The 21184-nt window shown below is 38.0% G+C and overlaps 1 protein-coding gene across 3 annotated transcripts; it reads left to right on the forward strand.

Moving 5' to 3' along the window:
- Positions 1-138: 138 nt before the first annotated feature.
- LOC122715202 (caldesmon-like) lies at positions 139-16926 on the forward strand. Of its 3 annotated transcripts, XM_043937186.1 has the most exons (12): positions 139-598; positions 7460-7498; positions 8782-9006; positions 9571-9659; positions 9812-10104; positions 13099-13137; positions 13256-13300; positions 13368-13979; positions 14644-14713; positions 14989-15204; positions 15333-15579; positions 15698-16926. In XM_043937186.1, the coding sequence occupies exons 1-12, from the start codon at positions 524-526 to the stop codon at positions 15881-15883; spliced, it is 2136 nt and encodes a 711-aa protein (XP_043793121.1). In that variant the 5' UTR covers positions 139-523; the 3' UTR covers positions 15884-16926. The 3 variants fall into 3 exon arrangements, with proteins under 3 accessions (XP_043793121.1, XP_043793123.1, XP_043793122.1); XM_043937187.1 differs by lacking the exon at positions 8782-9006 and having other exon boundaries at positions 140-598; XM_043937188.1 differs by lacking the exons at positions 7460-7498; positions 8782-9006.
- Positions 16927-21184: the final 4258 nt, after the last annotated feature.

A 21184-nucleotide genomic window follows, 5' to 3' on the forward strand; every position in this document is an offset into this window, starting at 1 on the left:
TAAATAAAACATAAAAGAAAGAAAGGGAAAGAAAGAGTAAGTGAGAATGAGAAGGAAGAAACGTGGGAGAGAGCGTTGAAAGAGGGTTGCCAGTTGCAACCTTAACACAATTCTATTTCTTTCGATGCATCAGGCCGTGTGCTGAAAATGACGCAATCGAAGTGGCGACCGCGAGAATCTTCTGAGGAGAAGACGCGACACGTACGTAAAATGCGCTCCCTCGTACGTATGTACGGTAGAAAAGAAAAAGGCTGCGCGAAGTGGGGTGAAACGATCCGTAGTGGAAGACGAAGAAGCGTCTGGTCGAACGAGTAGAATCGTACGAACCTTCATCGTGGCCGCAATAGCGGATCTTTCATACTGGTGCCCACGTTAACATTTACGACAGATAGCGAGTATCAGTCGTACGTGCAACGACCAAATACGTTTATCGAGCGACAAGTTCAATAAGGTAGCACCGACGAACGAATTCATCAACCGAATTATCAACCGAAAAAAAGGAGAACGAAGTGAAAAGGCAAAAATGGTTTACGAGAGCGACTTCTACACAACTCGACGACCCTACTCACGGCCTTTAGTCTCGTCTTACTCCATCACGGTCAGTATATATGGAATTGCCAACAGAGCGGGATGAAGTATGTCTTAATAATGTTTTTTGCTGGATGGCACTAACGTCGAATAAAAGCGTCAACTATGACACGGGAACACTTTAACCGAGACAATCCTTGTTGTACGGATTTTAATCGATCCAAGAGTCAACGTTTCGCTTCTCCTTTCAAATTCTCGATCGTTTCCAAAGTTTTTTTCCTTCCTTTCTTCGCGTCTCGATTTCTAACCTTTACGACGACGAACGATTTGTCAAAATGGCGAGACGTTGGCTCGTTCGCGATCGAGAATACAACGACACTCCTTGATTACCCTTTTTATTTCATTCACGAAATCGATCAACGACAGTCACGGTTTATCAACGAAATACGGATCGTTGTATCGCTGTCGATGGATCGAATTCGATGCATTTCGAAGTCTCTACTTCCACACTGTATTCCGGCCATTATTATTATTATTATTATTATTATTCATTTACCAATGTTGTCACTGTTGCTACAATTGCTCTTTGACAAGTTTTTCTTCTCAAATCTTGATACATGCACTCGGTGTCTCCCGAAAAATGAAACGAATACTTTGTTCGGTACGAATCGATCGTACTTAGCACAAGCCTAAATTTCAATTAACGTGCACACTTAACAGCACGGATCAAGTATGCCGTCGAGTATCAATTACGAGAGTTAAACCAGATATACGACTGCGCAGTAATAACCTCCAGTTTACGGAATTAATTTGTACCTGCATCAAATAAGCTCTGACACGAGTCACCCGGACGAATTAAACGGACGGGAAAAAAAAAAAAAAAATAAAAAGAAAGATACCTGTTGAATGATTTGTTTTCGACAACATCCTCTGTGTTTTGTAATGCACTTGTACACACATATATGTGTTATATCTCCCAATGTAACCAAGATTTTATTATTTATTCTACCAATTGTATGCTTCGTGTATTCGTTTGTGTCAATAATTGGGATTTAATTGGGATAGGAAATTATTGTTTTAAAGAGATGGAATTTGTTTCAATAAGATACGAGCGATCGTATTCGTAAAAATGATCGCTAGATTAAAGATAACTTTTTCTTTTCCTTTGTTTGTTTATATTATTTGTTTATATTATTTTTAAGCCCTCTTAAACTTCTAATTTGCGAATCATGTATCTCGAATTTTAACGAGTTTCACGTTTATAAATATTAAACGATATTTTCATCTTCGAAAACGAAATATTCGAGAATTCGTATAAAGCAGTGATTCGAGGGCAAAGGAATTAGAGAAACGACTATTCATAGCGTTGCAGCCATTTTCCGGGACTCTTAGTCGCGTTAAACTTAGATATCATACTGACCCGGCAAATTTTGGATTCGTGAGCAGCAAAAAATGTATTTCGAACTTGCACGTAATTTCTTCTATTACGAAAGACTAATTCGCGTTAAAAAAAAAAAAAAAAAAGAATAAATAAGTAATAAAGAAAAATGAACGAAGAAACGAATAAACCACAAACCGAACTTTTTTTTACTTAAACTTGAAGCGAAGAAAATAAAGGAAATCGAGGAAAATTAGTGAAATTTCTCGAGAGGAGAGAATTTTTCAACTTTGTGAACACAAATTTGGATCGATCAAGACCGATTCTCCATCGGTTGATCATGGATCAATGGCATCGTTAAAAGCTGACCCGAATACCTTACTTCCCAACGATTCTAACCATGTTTTGAAAGAGAGGTCTCTCTTTCGAGAGAGAAAGAGACCGAGAGCATCTCGAACGATTCGAAGGAGAAACAGAGACGGATGTAACGACACGCGCACTCACACCAGGGGAGGAAAGAGCGTTTCGGTGGTCAAAGATATGTTATTAAGATACTTTCCGTATTTCTTCGTTTCAGTAGAGGGGATTCTGCGAGCATCGGTGTTGCGTTACTCTGCCCTAATTTAGACTCACGACGTAGACCAACGATGTTGACTCCCACCACTAAGGGAGCTAAAATTCGTCACGGAAATTCATATGTGATTTTCTCACTGGCCATATTTGCTTTTGTAACCTATATATGTCGCAAAAGCTTCGTGTTTCTCGGATTATTGTTCCTCGAAAATTTCGAAACATTTAGATCGATAATGCAATTTCCTTCTATTTTTGTCGTCAAAAACCTTGGACAAAATGGAAGGGGAAACAGAATTTTTTATTTTTATTTTTTTTTCTTACACCGTATATCATCTGAATAAGATTATGAACAATTTTATGAGAGACAAGATAGAACTAACGAGCTTTGATGGGAATTAATTAATAAGATAAAGATAAAAATGTTTCTAAAATAGAACGATAATTATAAAATATTGAAAAAATAAAAAGAGAAAGAGAGAGAGAGAGAGATAAGCTGAACGCTCAACGACGTGTTTGGAGAAACGAAGAGAAGGAAAAATCTACGACAATATACGATATTACATTGGAGGAGCAAGCGTAAGGAGGGATCCGCCTTAAAAAAATCTCGCTCAACAATTCGGAATGTGCGGAGGCGAGCACGAGGGCGCCTTGTGTTGCGTTCCTTGTATACCATTCACTGTTGCTTTCGTCTATTTTTACGCGAGGATGAGAAACACGCTACGCGCTATAACCGTGGCAGAAAATAATCGAGAATAATAAAATAGCGAGGAATCATCGGGGAAAGGAAAAGGACGACGTTCGTATTTTCCTTATCCAATTCTATATTCGTCCGCAGTAACCGGAATGGCGGTGGCACGATCATTGAATAATTTAAGATTCGTCATTTTAACTCGCGTTGCTACGATCGATATAAGTAAATATATGTATATATATATATATATAGTGTCGCAATAATAATGGAAGAATGATGGTGTGGAAGTGAAGACGAATCGAAAGGGATCAAGTTTCTGATCGAAGCTCGGCGAAGATAATAATAACAATAATAATAATAACAATAACAATCCTGAAAAACAATTGATGATCGAGAAGAAGAATACGAGGGGGCAGAAAACGCATCACGAACGATGATGATGAAATTTACAGAAACAGGACTACTTCCCCTGGGAAAAAGTGCCGTTTGTCCCACGACCATCCTTGGTACCGGAACCGTTCACGGTTTGGGGTCGTAAGAGACAGGATCCTAAAAAGGAATTTTACCAATACGTGACCCTGAGGGATAAGGAGGGTGTCGTGCGTGGGAAGAACCCCTCAAAAGAGGATCATGCCCGCCAATTGGTGGCAGGTGGTGCGGTGTCGAAGGTCAGCTTGGATGCCGCAGCCGAATTGGCGAGGAAAGGGCACGTTTTCGGGAAAGGGGTGCTTTCCAGGCCACAGACTACCAACAGACACGTCGCTTTACCGGCCAGCGGTCATACCAAGATACTGATGGCGCTCCAAACGCCATCTTGGTACCGATTTTAAGGATAACCCGCGAACGAATTGGAACTGCATATTAATGGAATATTACGTCTCGTGAAAAGATAAACGGACGGGTTTCGACACGACTGATAAACAATTTTGATACCTTTCCTCCTTAGAATTTACGTTAGATAATACGAATACTTGTCAGGACGAGACTGACTTTATTGATTCTTTGAATAATTAATCGAACGATTTAATAAAATTCTTTCTCGAGAGTTTCGTAAATAGATGTAATAATACAATAGATTAATATTTTCCGTTTTCAAATTTTATGAAATAAATAGAAGGGAGCGAATAAATTGGAACAATCTCTATTATTTTCTATTATTATTACGAACAATTTTATTCGAAATCGTGAATGATTATCGCGATATCGTATATAGAACGAAATAAAAATATTTCTCGATTTTTAAAGATCGCGTTTAACCGCGGGAATTTCGTTCCCGTTAAACGCGTTTAATATTTTAGGCGAATAGAAAGTTTTTATTCGACCCGTATATCTATAATTAGGAAGGCTCGATTTTCCAAAGAAGAATCGATGCTTGAGCAAGATCGAAGGGGACAAAGTGAACAAAGTTTTTAGGTCGAAAACTAATGGCCGAAACGAGACACCGAGATGCACCGGTGCATATGAGCAAAGAACACAAACATAACTTATATACACACTATCGCGTCACGTTATGTATGTGTTTCTTGGCAAGTTGGCTTGATTCAAGTTGCTCAACGTTGCACTCTAGAGTGTCCTGAATATCTCGGCAAGGAGACATTATTAATGCATACGTGTACCGCTCTACGTTTATAATTGGCCCGCACGTTGTGTGTCTACAGATAGATATCGAATATACATTAAATGGCGAGATCTTATCTTAGCGATCCTCCTCTTTCCCCTTTTCCCTCAACTTAACATCAAGTGATTAAAAAATTATATTCGTGCTAATTATCACGATTCCCTTCCAAAAAAAAAAAAAAAAAATAATAATAAAGAAAATTCGTTCAACGCTTCGTCTGAATTTAATTTAAAATAAAATACTAACCGAACGTGGCAAAATGTCGAGATATCCTTTTTCCTTTTTCTCGATAATCGATCATTTCAAACGATCACGCAAGCGAGATGAGATCAGACGAAGGTGTACCATGACTCGAAGTTTTGCGAATTATTATTCGTATTATCGTATTATTGGCGAACGTGTGAATGCGCTCGCCTCGAAAGTATCGTTCGAAACGATTTTAAAAATTTTCCAACGCGATCGCACATTAACGTTCACCAATGTTTACGATAATTCGCAAAAAATTCGAACTTTCTTATTTTTCACAACCCGACACACAATGTCCTCTTTTCCTTCGGATACATGTTGTTCCAAAAGACGGAGAGCAGAGCGAATGAAAAAGCAAATTAAATTGATCGAAATTATACCTATATGTGTACATATATATATATATATATATATATNATATATATATATATATATATATATATATATATACACGTATATAGTTAGAAAGAGAAGAGTGTTCTTTCGAATTTTCGAGAAATGGAAAGAAATCGAGTTCTGTTCTCCGGAAACGCCTCTGTTCTCCACATTGTTGACCTTGTGTAACCCGAATCTATAGACGCCTCGGCATTACGTGGTCCGTGACTATCCGGAAGTCGGGGTGAGGTCTGCTCAAGAGCAGTACAGCTATGCCTACACCAACACCAGCTCGTCGTCTTCCTCCTCCTCCACGGATCCGTACAGTCGCCGCCCGCGCAAGTCCAGCTACAGCGAGGAGAGCGTCTACAAGAGGGAGAGCGGCCCGTACGGATCGTACTCGACCGAGAGATCGACCAGGACATCGAGTGGCGGCGCTCCTGGAAGCTATCATTCCTCCTACGAGTCCCACACTTCCGGCCGTTTGCCAGGCGGCACCACTTACCGCCATTTCTCCTACCGTGTCTAAATTCCCGATCTCCAACGACCTCGATCGAGCAGCAGCCTCCATCTTCGACCCTGGAACGGAACGGAACAACGACCCCGTTTCTTCCTGTTTCTCTCTCGCTCGATCGAAACTGTTCGGATAGGGAGACGAGCTTTTTCTTTCTGTATCTTTCCTTGTATCTTTTCTATGATCGGTATATAATCGTCGTGGTTTTCTCCAATCGCAGTGATTCCCAACCTTTGAGTCGTGACTCGATTCTTTTTACATTCGGTTTTTATATTCATTATATTCTTTTTTCTTTTTTTTTTTTTTTTCTGGAAATTTGAAAAGGAGAAATTTGAAAACGGTCGTGGCCAATTATTTGAACGTAATAAAAAAAGGGGTTGCAACTCGAGAAAGGTTGGAATACGCTGTTCTGTTCATTATCTCAAGTAATAGCGTCGATCAAATTATGTAATCGCGCGATGAAAATCGATCATCTTGTAATTTGGATATTTTGAAATTGAATGGTGTTAATTATTGGCTGTTGTTAAATTATATATAAACGATGTATTGGATATTAAAAAATATGTATTTGTTACACGAACGATACAAATAACAAATTTGGAATTACGCTCTACTTGTTTTAGCAATTTTATTATTTTTATCGATTGTACGTGTGGGAGTGTTTCTTCTTTTTTTTCTTCTTCTTCTTCTTCTTTTCGCTTTCGAACCAATGATTTTATTTATATTATCCGTGTGCCAGCATATATTTCGTTTCCTTCAGCGTGTGTGTGTGAGCGTGCGCGCGCGTGTGTGTGTGTGTGTAACGACAGTGTGTGAATTAATAAAAGAGAACGCATTACAAGTATCTTTGCAATTTATCGGACATCAAACATCGAACATATTGATCACTACTCGAACAAAAAAAAAAAAAAAAAATACGTGCGTTCACTTTTCTGTGTACCAAACTGTTAATCGTGACTAACATCTTAAAACCAACCAATCTCGATAGACACACAACGCGACAATCGGCCAAATAATTCATTTTGTTCCGCGGATCGTTGAAAATTTATTCGTCATCACCTTTTTTTTTTTTTTTCTTTTTCTCTCTCTCTCTTTTTCTCTTGGCCCAAGGTACACTTTTCCTTGCTTTTCTATTCCTCTCCGATCTCAATTAATCGGAAATCGCGCATTAATCGATCACGTTTCGCACACGAACGATTTCGACCGACGGTCGCCAATTCTATGACACGCACGTGTGTAAACGAAGGAAATAGAGGGAATGAGTAAAGTGATGCGTGAAAAGAAAAAAAAAACGAAAAAAAAAAAAAATGAATAAATAAAAATAAAAAATAAAAAAAGAGTGCAGAAAAGGATATTGTATTGCGAATTATATTACTAACCGGGTGTTGTTCTTCTTCTTTCTATTTATTCTGCTTCCCACTGTGACTCCTCGTCCCAATCGCCGCCGTCGGATCGCATCCAATATCGTCGAAAATCGATTCGAAAACGAAAATCGCACACAAAACTCTGTAAATACGACGAAAAACCGGGGCGCAGGATCGACCGATTACATTACCGATCTCTACGATTCTTCAGGTAAGTAGCATGGAGTTGCAAGCTAATGGAGAACAGAAAAAAAAAAAAAATAATAGCTCGCTTGAATCGCAAAAAAGTACGGCAAAAGCAAGATTTTAACACAGTCGATTTTTGCAAAATCATCGATTCTCACCGCAAGATTTCTCTTCTTCTTCTTCTTTTTTTTTTTTTTTCTTTTTTTAAAGCTGCTCACAGTACGACGCTTTTCTGCTTATTCCATCTCCTCATTATTAAACCGCATCGTCGACCGCATCTTCGCAAATCATCCATAGTATCATGGAAATTACTGGAAACGTTGTTTCAATCACGACGATCATTAGCGCAACGCCTGATCGACTGCTTTAGCTGCTGATCGCTTCGAAATCGGTGAATGAGTGGTGGAAAAGAAAGGCAAAGACGGAGGAGGAGGGGAAAAAATGATTAGAGAGGATGATTAGAGAGATCGTAGATTGGCAAAGCACTGTTGCAGATTGCGATCACAACGATTGAATGTAATAAATCTAATCCGATTTTCTTTAATCTCAAATTACTGGAACACCGTTTCACGATTGCAATCACGATTGATCATTAGCGTAATTTCTACTTATCGTTTCTAATCGCATCAACGTCAATGGGAATGAACGGAAGAAGGAAAGAAATGCGAAAGAAAGGGAAGAATGGTAGCTATTAATCAAATTAATATCTAATCAATTACTGATTGATATAATGCCTATCGAATATTATCGCATTGCTGGTCACGAATAAATCCATTACCATGAGAATGAATGGCGGAAGAGAGAGATTGCAAAAATATTGCTATAAATCGCTATTAATCAATACAATATCTAATCTAAATTACCATTGCCATTGCTGATCGCGAATAAATTCGTTCCAAAAAAAGAGAAAGAGATCGTAAGTTGCTAAAATACTGCACAAATTGATCGATATAATCGAATATTGTCGCATTGCTGGTCACGAATAAATTATTTATTACCATTACCATAAGAATGAATGGCGAAAGAGAGAAAGAGATTTGCTAAATTACTGCTTCAAATTGCTGCTATTAATCGATTACCATTGCCATCGCTGACCGCGAATGAATCCAATATCGGAAGAACGAATGGCGAGGGAAAGAAAAGAAAAGAGAGATAAGCGAGAGAAAGAGAGAGAGAGAAAGGGAGGAGAGAATGGACAGCGCAAATGCTTGATAGGAGCACTGGCTTGCCCGAAGCTAATTGTCGCTGATGCCGCTGGGAACGTAACGATTAGTCGACGAATTAGTAAAGCAGAGTTCGTGCCTCTAGTTGAGAAGCATTCCCCGCATGCCATACGTGGCTCATAAACGGCTCGTCACCGTAATCCACATGCCGTATCATACTGTGTACTATGGCGGCACCCTGATACCGATAAGAGTTCACTCGCGCGTACGTCCAAGCGTCCTTGCAGCTGAGCTCAACAGGATACGCAGCCTGACAAGACCGTCCACCGAATCCTACGTGGAAAAGTATCTTCAATCGAAGGATCGCATCGTAAGTCTGCCTAAGATATCTCCTTCGATATCTCTGTTTCAACGCAAAGAAAAAAAAAGAAAAAAAAAGTGAGAAAAAACAGTCGCATCGTTCACGGCCATTAAGCATGAGTGTCGTCACCATCATCATCACCATCATCATCATCATCATCATCCATGTCGTCGAGACATGCCCGAATCATCGAATCATTCGTGCATCGTCGCATCTCTTCACGATTACAACCCGTTGTTCTTCGACGACATCTGGCATCATCGTTCGGCGGAATCGCGTCGTCTTTTTTACACAAGATCGAATTTTTTATACTTTTACGATTGTCATCGAGTACATATATATATATATGTATTATTATATTATTGAGAATTTGTCTCAATTACTCGAAGCATGTCTAAAATTATTGAAATTTTTAAACGTCCCATCTTGTAACGCCGCGATTATATATATATATTTTTTTTTTCGATTTAACCGAATAACGAAACGATCGTTGTTATTGGCTAATACTAATTCCTGTCTCAGAAACAGAGCGAGAATCTTCGCACTGTATATTTTACGTATCTCTCTTCACAGTACTTCGACGACGAGGCGAGGGAAATACGTGCGAGAGTGGATTCCCTTCTTCGACGAGTACACATCTTCATCCCACGAGCCGTAGCAAGGTATATTTAACCGTTATTCGCTATAAAAAACGCGAACGAACGCGGCCGTTTCTCTCCGTCTCCGTCTATCTCTCTCTCTCTCTCCGTCCGATTATATCCATCCACTTTCCACCCATACTCGGTAATGCGAAACGACTTTTCGCTTTTTCTAGCGACTTCGCGGAAGAAATAGTGCCGGAACGCATGCGCAGCGGGGATTACGTCCGCCGGCTTATCTCGGGCAAGCACAATACGAAGAAGGACACGATAGAGCCGGTCTCATGGTACGAGGTACCCGATCGAGGTAACTTTGGTAATCTGGCGTGTGTTAAGTATGTCGCCGGCAAGCCACACTCGATCAGGAAACCCTACTTCAAGGTCGCCGATTTACGCCCGTCCGACATCAAAAACGATGTCAATTTTCTCAGTTACTACAGCAAGAACCGCGTTGCGGCGGCTAACGCCTGTGAGTAATTATATACCGAGGATCACAAAACGACGATTACACGAATACAGACCGCCGATAAACTCGTGAGGACGCGTGTGACGCGTGTGTTATCGAGCTGTCCTAAAATTTCTCTTTTTATTATACGCAACATTGCTGTTTTGCACGAAAAATTGCACGATCTTTTTTATACTTGTCATTAGGATATTTATTTATTTTATAATTTTTTTTTTACGAATCGTAAATGGAAAAATGGAAAGAACTTCTAGGACAGCTAGATATATATATATATATATATTTTTTTTTCGATCGAATCTTTGTCGGGAACGGACGATACGAACGAATGAAAATTTTTTTATCCAAACACGGAACATGTAGAAAGGAAGATAATAGAAATAATAATAGTCACGTTATTACGAGAAAGATCGAATGACGAATAATTATCGAAGATGCATAATTATTAATCGTTACATCGTTCGATGTGGAAATCGAAAGAAAGTGAAAAAAAAAAAAGGGCGATGTTATTCGGCATTACTTTCCCGTACATTTTTTTTAATATAAGATATATCTTGAGGAAAATTTTGGAAAAATAAAAGCGGCCATGTGACGCCGTTGTGTGTACCTTTCTTTTTTTGGTTTTTCTTTCCCGCTCGGTTTTCTACTCTTTTTTTCCACTCTTTTTTGGATGGATTGCCATTGGATTCGCTCTGATCTGTCAATTTTTTTGCTGTGCTGTGTTACTCTTGTTTTTTTTCTTTTTTCTTTTTTTTTTTTTTTTTTTTTTNCCTCGATCGTTACGTAGTTTCCTCTTCTACAATCTTTTTTTTTTTTTTCCTCGTTCTTTTGTATGTATGTACAGATTTTATTGTTATAAACTGTGTCTAATTAAAATATGTACACGTAGCGACACGAAGGTGTGAGACGTTGTTTTTTTGTTCGTCTTTTTTCGTTGTTTACTTTTTTCGTTTTGCTCGTCTCTCGGGCTCGTCGATATCTCGACAATTGACGGCAATATTTCGACGTCGATATTTCGAGTTACGGAAAAAAAGAAAAAAAAAAAAAAAAAAAGAAAAAAAAAAAAAAAAAGGAAAAGAAAGAAAGAAAGGAAAAAAAAAAGAAAAAAAGAAAGAAAGAAAGAAAAAACGAAAACTGAGATGAAAGCAACGATTTTTCACACGAAGGGGAGAAGTGCAGTGTCGGGCAGAACCAGATGACTGGGACACGTAAATAGGGGTAGAAATGGCAGAGGAAGAACCAGTTGGGCTTTTTTGAACGTTTCAGGCAAAGGGTGGAGGAATCGGGTTCCAGAGCTGTACGAGGATCCGACAAAAATGAAACGGAAGGAGGAGGAAGAGAATGAGAGTGAAGCAGCTGCCGAAGAGTGACGACGCTCGCGTTATTAAAATATTTTTTCTTTTTTTTTTTTCTTCAAATTTACAAAAATCCACACGTTTTCACAATCACGTGCGTGGCACCTTGCACACAACGATCACCAACACGATTGCACCACGAGAGAATCAATTGTCGATAAAAAAAAAAAAAAAAAAAAATCTTTCGCACGGAGATGTATAATGCGCACAGATTAGAAACCGACTGATTGTGAATTTCGTTGAGAAAAAAATTGGTCGAACTAATTAAAAGATTGATTAACAACACTTTTGCTGTCGGTTTTCGCACGAGTAATGACGAAAAGACTGAAAAAAATAAAAAAAATATAACAAAATAAAATAAAACGTTAACAGCGGTTACGAGTAATCGTTCATACGATTTTCACTTAAAAAGAAAAAAAATAAACAAACTCTACGCGATTTCGAGAAATTCACCAATTACTCCTTGTGTATATATATACTAATTACGTAAAACTTGTCCGATAAAAAAAAAAGAAAAAAAAAAAATAAATATCCAAATAAACCAATGTCCGATGATTAAAAGAAAAAAAAAAGAAACAAAAAACGACGATCGTCGATTGTTTTCCTTGCACAAATAATCGGAAAGATTAGAGGAGCTGGCTATCCGAGTGAATATGCGTTTCGTTCGAGGTAAGCTTCATCATGCGTGCTTTTGCAGATTCTAATAATAATAAAATCAGGCCGATTTTTATATTTTTCTCGCTGAACCGAGGTTGAGTGGTTTTTTTTTTTCTTTTTCTTTTTCTTTTTCTTTTTCTTTTCTCGGTTGTCGAGAAAGGAAATGATTAATCATTGATTGCAACAAGAGCGATATTAAGAAAAAAAGACTATACAAAATGATATCGCAGCGGCTAAAATCTTGAGAGGGGTGTGTACAAGGAGGAACAAGGGACGAATATCCTCCCCCGTGCCACAACCACGTTTAAATATTGTACATATGCGATGCAATTATCCTAACGATAATCGTAACAAAAAAATATCGAACCCATTTTCATCGAAGCGACAGATGCGGTGGAATCAACGTTAAGTATATATATATACATATATACCGTGTGTCCTTTTCTTTTAATCGACCATCATTCGTGTTTGTATAACAGGAAATAATCGAAGCAAGACGAGAATAATAATTTCATCGTTTTTTTTTCTCTCTCTCTCTCTCTCTCTCTCGTGATAATAAATTACATCGTAATATATCGTCGTAACAAAAAAACCAAAAAAAAAAAATCAATTTCAGGAATAATTTCATAATATTCACCGATATATTCTGAAAATTCTGAAATCTTCTAATATGCTAATTCATTCTCAGTCGCACACCATCGTATGTTTGAACGTTTAATTCTTTTCTTTTATCGTTTCTCACGAAGCTTTTCTATCATTATTGTTGATAAAATTAAACGTTGATTAACAAAAGTTGATTAATATTTCTAACTTCTTTTCTTTTTTTTATTTTTAACTTATGGCTTTGTTCCATTCGTTTACATTCATCTCTTTCTCTCTCTCTCTTTTTTTTTTTTTTTTGTTTCATTTTCAGATACATACGAAATTATATGGAAAATATGTTATTAATCGTTAATCGAACATTTATGTTTCATATCATCATGTATAGCCCCAGATCAACCGATGACGGAAAGAGAGTTGCGGAAGGGTCAGTAGAAATTTCTCTAACAATCGTCGATTAATTCGTTCCTTTCTTCTTCTCTTACTTCCCTTCAATTTTTTTTATTTTTTTTTTGCTTTTCATTCATCATTCTGACAAATTTTAGCGCGAGCGTTGCAACCCGATTTGGACGAGTCGACCCTGAGAAAAGGTAAAAAGGCCTCTTGAAATATCCCGAACGTTCCTGAAAAAAAAATGTGATCGTTTCGTGTGTCTAGTAACGGATAAAACGCGTAGAGAAACGGAATCGAGAGCGGAGAAGAAACGTGGATTCTCCAGTCGCGAGAAAATTCTCGAGGAGGAGAAGGAAATCGTGGAGACCGTGAAAGCTTCAGTGACGCAATCCGCGCCTGTGAAAGAGGTTCAATCCGTGCCAAAAGCTGCGACAGAAGCTGAATCCCCAAGCAAAGCCGAACATCCTGCGAAAAAACCGGAACCGGAAGCAACGACGGAGCCTGAACCGGCGAAACACCCAGAACCCGCGAAAGAACCCTCACCCGAACCTCCAAAAGAACCCACGCCTGAACTCGAACCTCCAAAAGAACCCACGCCTGAACCCCTGAAAGAACCTACGCCTGAACCCACGCCTGAACCCGAACCCCCGAAAGAACCTACGCCTGAACCTACGCCTGAACCCGAATCGCTTTCAGAGACTGGAAAAGCGGTGGAATGGAATCAAGGAAACTTAACAGAATCCGCGAAGGACGATGCGGTAGTGGAAGAAGCAGAAACGAATCGAGAACCGGTAGAAGAATCGAAGAGAGAGGTTAACGAAGGTGTAAGTGAATCAGAGGAGGAAACTGATGAGAAGCAGGCAACGACTGAGGATGGTATGTTGTTTCGAAGCAGGGTTGGAGCTATATCCGTTGAAAAATTAAATCTCGAATAAAATCACTTCGAGTAATTATTTGTTAAAATGAATCGAATTTTCACGATCGAATTACGAAATCATATATCGTTGTTTAACAAAAAAGCAAAAAAAAAAAATAAATTTCAGGAATAATTTCATATTCACCGATATATTCTGAAAATTCGAAATCTTCTTAATATGCTAATTCATTCTCAGATCATCGTACGTTTGAATTCTTTTCTTTTATCGTTTTATTAAAGTTTCTTACGAAGCTTTTTATCATTATTGTTGGACTGACATAACCGATGGATTATCATCGAAGTGAATTTATTCGTTACAACTTCAATTATTATAATTTATATTATTTAATTTCGCCCATCGCTGTTTCGAAGGAAGGAAGAGTCGATTTAAAGAATTTGTGGATAAGTATATCGAACAATTAGCGGCGAGTATGAAATACGTATCTATAATACGACGTGTCTCTTATGTTGCATGATATTCGTTTCGTAACGTGTATGATTCCTTGTTCGGTTTTAGAAATCTGTATCCTGTATATGCATTGGTAACAACAAAACGGGATAAATAAATAATTCTCACTTCCCTTCAAACAGACACTTAGCGAGGAAAATTTTCTCACGTTTCAGTGAGGCAAGATAAGGAGGAGGCGGTCAAGAGAATAGAGCAGTACCTTATTAACGCTGCCGAGCAGGCGAGGTGGGTAGCCCTAATAGTGGCCTAAAATTGGCACCTATCGGTGATAAAAAAAATATTGCGCAACAAATCGAGACGGTTTGAAAATGATTTCGACACGCGTTCATACGCGAAATCGATCAACTGTTGTAACATTGAACTCGGCCAGGTGACCTGGTAAAATCCTGGCTTCGAATTTGACATGCTTGCCAAAAAATATCGATCTCTGAGATGTCTGATTTATTAGATAATAATCGGGCGATTAATGATAATTTGAAATTTTGCTTGACCCGTCGCAGGACCGAAGAGGAGCGTAAAATAGCTGCCGAGGAAGAACGGGCGAGGCTAGAGATGGAGGAGACGAAGGCGTGGGAGCAGCTGCAAATAGCACAGGAGCGGGTAGCTCATCTCGATGAGATTATCGAGCAAGAAAAAATCGAAGAAAAGAGGAAGGCAGAGGAGGAGAAGATCGAAGCTGACCTCTTGGAAACTCGAAAGATACTCGAGGAAGAGAGGTAAGTGAGGTAATTTTGTTCGAAAAAAAAAAAAAAAATGAAAAGAAAACCGAGTTTTCTTTCTTTCTCGGGATCACACGATAGATCCTGATGCACGACAATTAACGTATAATCTTTTCTTCCCGTAGAAAGTTAGAGGAGGCTAAAACGGCGGCTTTGCTGGCGGAACAGGAGCGGATGTTGATCGAGGAACAATTGGAGAAAACGCGGGAGGAAGAGGAGAAGGAGGAAAGGTTGGCGAACGTCACCTTCCTCGACCAAGATCGGGAAGTGAAAAGCATCGATCATTGTCGCGACGACGAGATAACGTGCGATATTACCGATCAAGACAGGGAGGAGAAGCCCTACGATCCAATCACCGACGACGAGACCCAGGTAAATATTTTGAAACAAATATCGTTTGCCATTGTCGAAACAAAAAAATTTTCTTCCAATGAGAAATTTTATATATATATATATATATCTTGTTTGTTGCACGCGCTGCGATCCAAAGATCGAAGAGGAGGATGCGCACGAGGAATGTGAGTGCGACATGGCGGAGAATCCTTTCGTGGAGGAGCCGGAAGGGGCGGAAGGAAAGCCGGTGACCGGTGGGAATAGCGTGGAGGAATCGTCGAAAACCGAAGAAGTAACGTCGGGCGGAGAGGAAAGTTTCGTGTGGGGTGACGAGGATGATTAAAACAAATCCTCCGAGAAATCGTTCGTGCTCGCATCTCTTTAAATAATCGCGACTCGTTGTCGTTGAGTCACGGTATAATAAGGATGAACGTTTGATAATTTGCTACATTGTTAAAAGTATTCTGTTTCGAATCGTTTCTCTCTTTCTCTCTATCACATTTTCGATTCTATCGTTAACACAATTCGTATTCTATCGTTAATTACCCATACACGCGATTTTTCTTTTATTTTTCACCAATGAAAATCGCTCGATCGAGCTTCAATCTCGATTCTTGTCGGTTTGCTCGTCATTCGTTGCACTTGTGGAGAAAAAAATTTCACGGTTTTGATAAAATTGAAAATAATCTTTCCAATGGATTCTTTATATCTTACATATTCAATTATTGTTAATATTAATCGTTGAACGATTTTAATTTTAATAATTGTATATCTTAGTTGATTCTATTATGGGTCTCCGAGTTTGTGCAAAACTACTTGTACAAAGTAGAAAGTTGACGAGAGAGAGAAAAAAAAAAAAAAAGACAATTTCTCTTTCGAGAGAAACAAATTGTTTTAGTAAGTTTTCAAGTTGTATATGTAGAATATATGTTATAATGTATTTATTTTATGTAATTTATCTTACGACATCGTCCAGTTCCAACTTATTTCTCTTAATCGATATCAGAGAATGGTTTACTAGGTCTTACGTAACGTATAAATAATGTACATCCTGCTATAATTGGAAATGAAAGCGAGTATACAGGAAATTATTAATTTCATAAAACGATTAAGCTGGAAATGGAAAAGTTGAATGAAATTTTATAGATATCTACACGATGCGATGTTTCTTTCATTCTGTTCTAATTTTTTCCGCGTCTTGTTGCTAAAAAAAAAAAAAAAGAAAAAGAAAAAGAAAAGCGAAAAAAAAAATATTATTTATTAATTATCACGTTATTCTTGATACACTGCACTTTTCATACTTTTAGCACTTTCCTGTATATTTCTATAATACGTATTTCGATTATATACACTTCTCTAGCAATAAATATGTAATTAACATTCGAATATTTGTGATAAATTTATATTCTCTACCTTCTTTCATATATTCAAAAGTCCGCTTCATATTTCGATACATTTTTTTTTCTTTAAATATTGAAAAATTCGTTAAATATTTTGCCTTTTTACCTCTAAAATTGATCGCTAATATTATTTTCGAGTTGATATTAAAAAACGTAAATGTCACGATTATAAGGTCACTTTCGTAGGAAGAACAATCGCGTATACCTTAACCTTGGTTAATATTACGTAACATCGTAGTTAATACAAATACCAGGTAAATCGATAATAAAAACATCGATGATCACGTGTTTCAGCCTACCTTTGCTGCAACGATTCTTCTATAACTATGCTCGAAAATAATATCGAAAACTGATCAAAAAGAAACTTTAAAATATTATAAATATTATTGCACATACCGCTACGATTATAACATCAATTTCTCTTCAATCTTTCTTTTCCAATAGACCGATAAAAATATACTCTCTACCTATTTAGCAACTTTCGAACCCCAGCGTATCCCTAGATTATTCAAAAGTATCACGTAGAAAGTACGAAAAAAGCGACGCCTGGAAAAGACAGAAAAATTTTATCCTTAACCCGTCGATAGGATCTCGAAACGCGATCGACGATTATATATTTTTTTCCAAAACGAAAAGCCGTAAGCGACGAGGCGAAATCGTTGGTAAAAGGCAGGAGGGTCGTAATCAGGAAACCGATGATCGTCCGCCGACGACGGTGCGTTGGCCTGCCGTCACTACCATAATTTTCGAAAATGAGCGCCGAGATTAGAGAGAATTGACGTCATAGTCGCGACAATAAAAAGAGGGATTCGTTTGTCCGTCCATTTGGTGGAACAGCAACTTATACTATACCGTATCATTGAATCGTCGATGATGAATCGAGAAAGCGGGATGCGGCTCGTAACGCGCAACCGACGTGCGTTATGAGTAGATGCATCATGCGTGTACGTGTGTAAGTATGAAATTCTCGCGCATGCGTAGTGTGCAATAACTCGAACGAATTATTTTTCGATTCGAGGAATATGAGTATATGAGAATGGTTGACTTTGATCTTGTAACAAGTTCGAGGGAAATCGATATCTCGATTTCTTTTTTTTTCTCCTTTTTCGTTGAAATATTTAGGAATTTCGATCGTTACGTATAAGCATATTTATTTTTCTTCCTTGTATCCACGAAAACAACTCGATCGAATAATAAAAATTCGAGCGACGATTTTTATGAATTTAAAAGCTTGTTTGTTTTTTGCGTAATCTTACTTACTGCGATGTTTTCCAAAGCGAATTATTTAATTCATAACCTAATTCAATTTTGTTTAGTTGCGTGCACGCGGTTTTGTTGAAATATTTACGAAATATATATATATATATATGTTCGTCGAATAGCTTTTGTAATACCGTGTATCTCCGTTCTGTACATGACATTGGCAATGAAACAGACAGTTTAATGCGAATGTAAGCGCAAAAGGGACCTTGGAAAAGTCGATTCACCGATGATAAACCGTGTTTTCTTTCGAAACACGTAACGATTCTTGTCCCCGTTCAACAATTCTCGATTTTTCAAAAGATTCGAGAAAAAAACTAATCGAAGAATAACGCGAAAGATTAAAAAAGATTTCGTAAAACGTATACTATTAACAAATAAATTATGTGACCAATCAAACTTGTATAAAATAAAATAATTGCAGTTGAATAAACGAGCGAGATCGTCATTGTTGTCGTCATCACGAATCGATGACGAAGGTGCCGCTTTACATCGAATCGATAATAGCGCGATAGACGCGAGACCTTTGCTCTAACCTTAATGCTTCTTTCCAACAGACGAAAATATGGAAAAAACGAAGAATAAAGGAGCAAAAAAAAAAAAAGAAATATCGATCAACATCAATGCCACGAAAATATTTTTCCTATCCATGAGTTTTGTTTTCGGAAAGGAAAGGAAAGGAAAAGAAGGGAAGATGAAATCGATGAGGGCAAAAGTAAGTTGGTTGTCCAATGTTCGGGACAACTGACGTCAGTGCAGAGTTGTTGGCGCCACTGTCCTATGACGTCATTAGGGGTGTACTTGGGGTGGTATGCGGGGGTGGTCGAGGTTTCAGAGGCGTAGAGTTCAGGAAGCGGCGATAAGAATTTTCCCGATAATCCTGACGTCGAAATAGAATGCTTAATCCGTCCAGATTAAGGAAAGGTTATCACGAACAACTTAATGATTATTCGTCCAGCAATTTTTTTGTACCAATGGAATATCTTAATTGAGAAGGAAGAAAACATATTTTCGCATTCGATCCTGATCGATCATTTGCGTAATCTTTATTTTTAATTTTAATTTATCGAGACGAAAGAGGCTCGTTGATTAAAACGCGCCTCTTTACGTGTGAATTAAAAATTAGTGAAAAAAGAAGAAAAGAAACAAACGCGATAAATTTTATTTCGTTTTGACGATTATTCAGCTTGAATTCCAATCCAATTTCGTCCAATAAGTGTCGCTATTCGATCGACGGGGATGATAATAAGACGTCGTGCGTTATAAAAGAAAAAAGGCGGTTTGATAACGGATAAGAAGTGTAAATTCATTGTTACGCCACTGGTTCAGGCTGTCAAACACGTGCCACCTCCAACCCTCCAGGCCTCCGCCATTTTGGTGTTGAAGTTGGGTCTCTCATCCTCTCCCGTCCATGTAATCTCACTTCGCACTACTCCAACCTTCCTCTTACAAGTCTACGTTATTTTACCGATTCTTTGGCGCGAACCCAGTGGCGTAAGCGCGTATAAAAAAGCAATCGTAAAAATGATAGATGGAGACTAGCCCGCGAATGCCCTTTTCGGCCTGAATGAATTACGAAACTAAATTCTGCAACGATGAAACCACGATACTCTTTCCTTTCTCGTTCTATTTCTTTTCTTTCCTTTTTTTTTTTTTTTTTTTTTTTTATTTGTTTTTCAATATCCACCGATATCTTTACGGGTTTTTCGTTTTGGCAACGGAAGCCGCATATACGCGAAACTTCTCGTAAATCTTTAAAGGAAGAAGAAATTGAAATGTTTTTTCTCTTTGACTTCTTTTTTTGAAGTAGTGGTTCGTTAAACGAAGTGGATAATCCGTGAATTTTACGCGAATGCCAAAAAAAGAGGAGTGCCATTGAATTCTAGGATTTTAGGATCGGCTATTAACATCGACGTTTTAAGGACGGAATCTCTGAAATGGCTCGTAAAAGAGGACATGAAATTCAAATTGCAGAAAATTTTTTCTTGAAGTAAAAAAGTTCTTTTCTCATTTTTTTTCTTTTTTTTTTTTTTTTTTCTCCCACGTATGACACGCATCTATAGATGTATATCTCTCGAATGATTTGAATTGCTATCGTGTCATATTCACGTGTAAATATAAAGTAACGCGTGTCATCGATAAATTTCATTACGCTTGAAAATGAGAGCAATATTCGGAAATAGGTACTCCATACAATACTACACGTGTAAGTACGTCAGTATGCAAGCCTCACGTGATTATTTAAACCTATTTATAGTACGGTGATGCGGTGAAATAGCGGTAAACTGGTGAAATTCCGCCAATCACGAACAAGAACTTTTCATCGAATCGATGATAGCGTACAGGCGTTCACTTTTGAACCGTTTTGGATCGTTTCTTTTTTCAGAAGAGATCCATCATTTTTTTTTTTTTTTTTTTTATTTCCTTTTCTTCTTTTCTTTTTTTTTTTCCACGAGATATCGCCGCGAGATCAAGAAAGACTTTTAGGAATAAGTAATAACGCCTCGATACCGAAAAACAAACGGTTTTTCTTTTTTTTTTTTTTTTTTGCAAACCGAGAGGAACCGTGAGTGAAATTTCCTGCTTTAAAACACACGTACATAGAGCTCGTACGTAGAGTGTTGCGCGAAGCAAACGATACAATTGGGCAAATGAAAGTAGGTGACTGCGAACAATAAGCCACGATGAGCCAAGAATAAGATTCTCTATTCACCGTGACGCATTGCAGTGAATCACAATTGAGACACGTCACTCATCGTTGAATTTACGAACTGTGAACTGTGAACTCACACACTTTCGAACCTTTCCTTTCTAATATCCTACGACTCATCATTTCGATGAATTGAACGGAACGAAATCGAATTTATTCTTAGATCTGCATAAGACCTTTCAAATTGTCTAGATTTATCAGTGTTATGTGCATAAGATAATTGATCCTCTCTCTCTCTCTCTCTCTCTCTCTCTCTCTCTCTCTCTCTCTCTCT

This window comes from Apis laboriosa, unplaced genomic scaffold, assembly GCF_014066325.1.
Source record: "Apis laboriosa isolate Shangri-la unplaced genomic scaffold, ASM1406632v1 scaffold34_cov151, whole genome shotgun sequence".
Lineage (NCBI taxonomy): Eukaryota > Metazoa > Arthropoda > Insecta > Hymenoptera > Apidae > Apis > Apis laboriosa.

Bases quoted from the DNA above. Each gene is read 5' to 3' on its own strand.
- LOC122715202 (XM_043937186.1), top strand. From the start codon at position 524: ATGGTTTACGAGAGCGACTTCTACACAACTCGACGACCCTACTCACGG. The intron at 9,007-9,570 runs GTAAGTCTGCCT...CTCTCTTCACAG, and splicing joins TTCAATCGAAGGATCGCATC to TACTTCGACGACGAGGCGAG. The intron at 10,105-13,098 runs GTGAGTAATTAT...CATCATGTATAG, and splicing joins CGTTGCGGCGGCTAACGCCT to CCCCAGATCAACCGATGACG.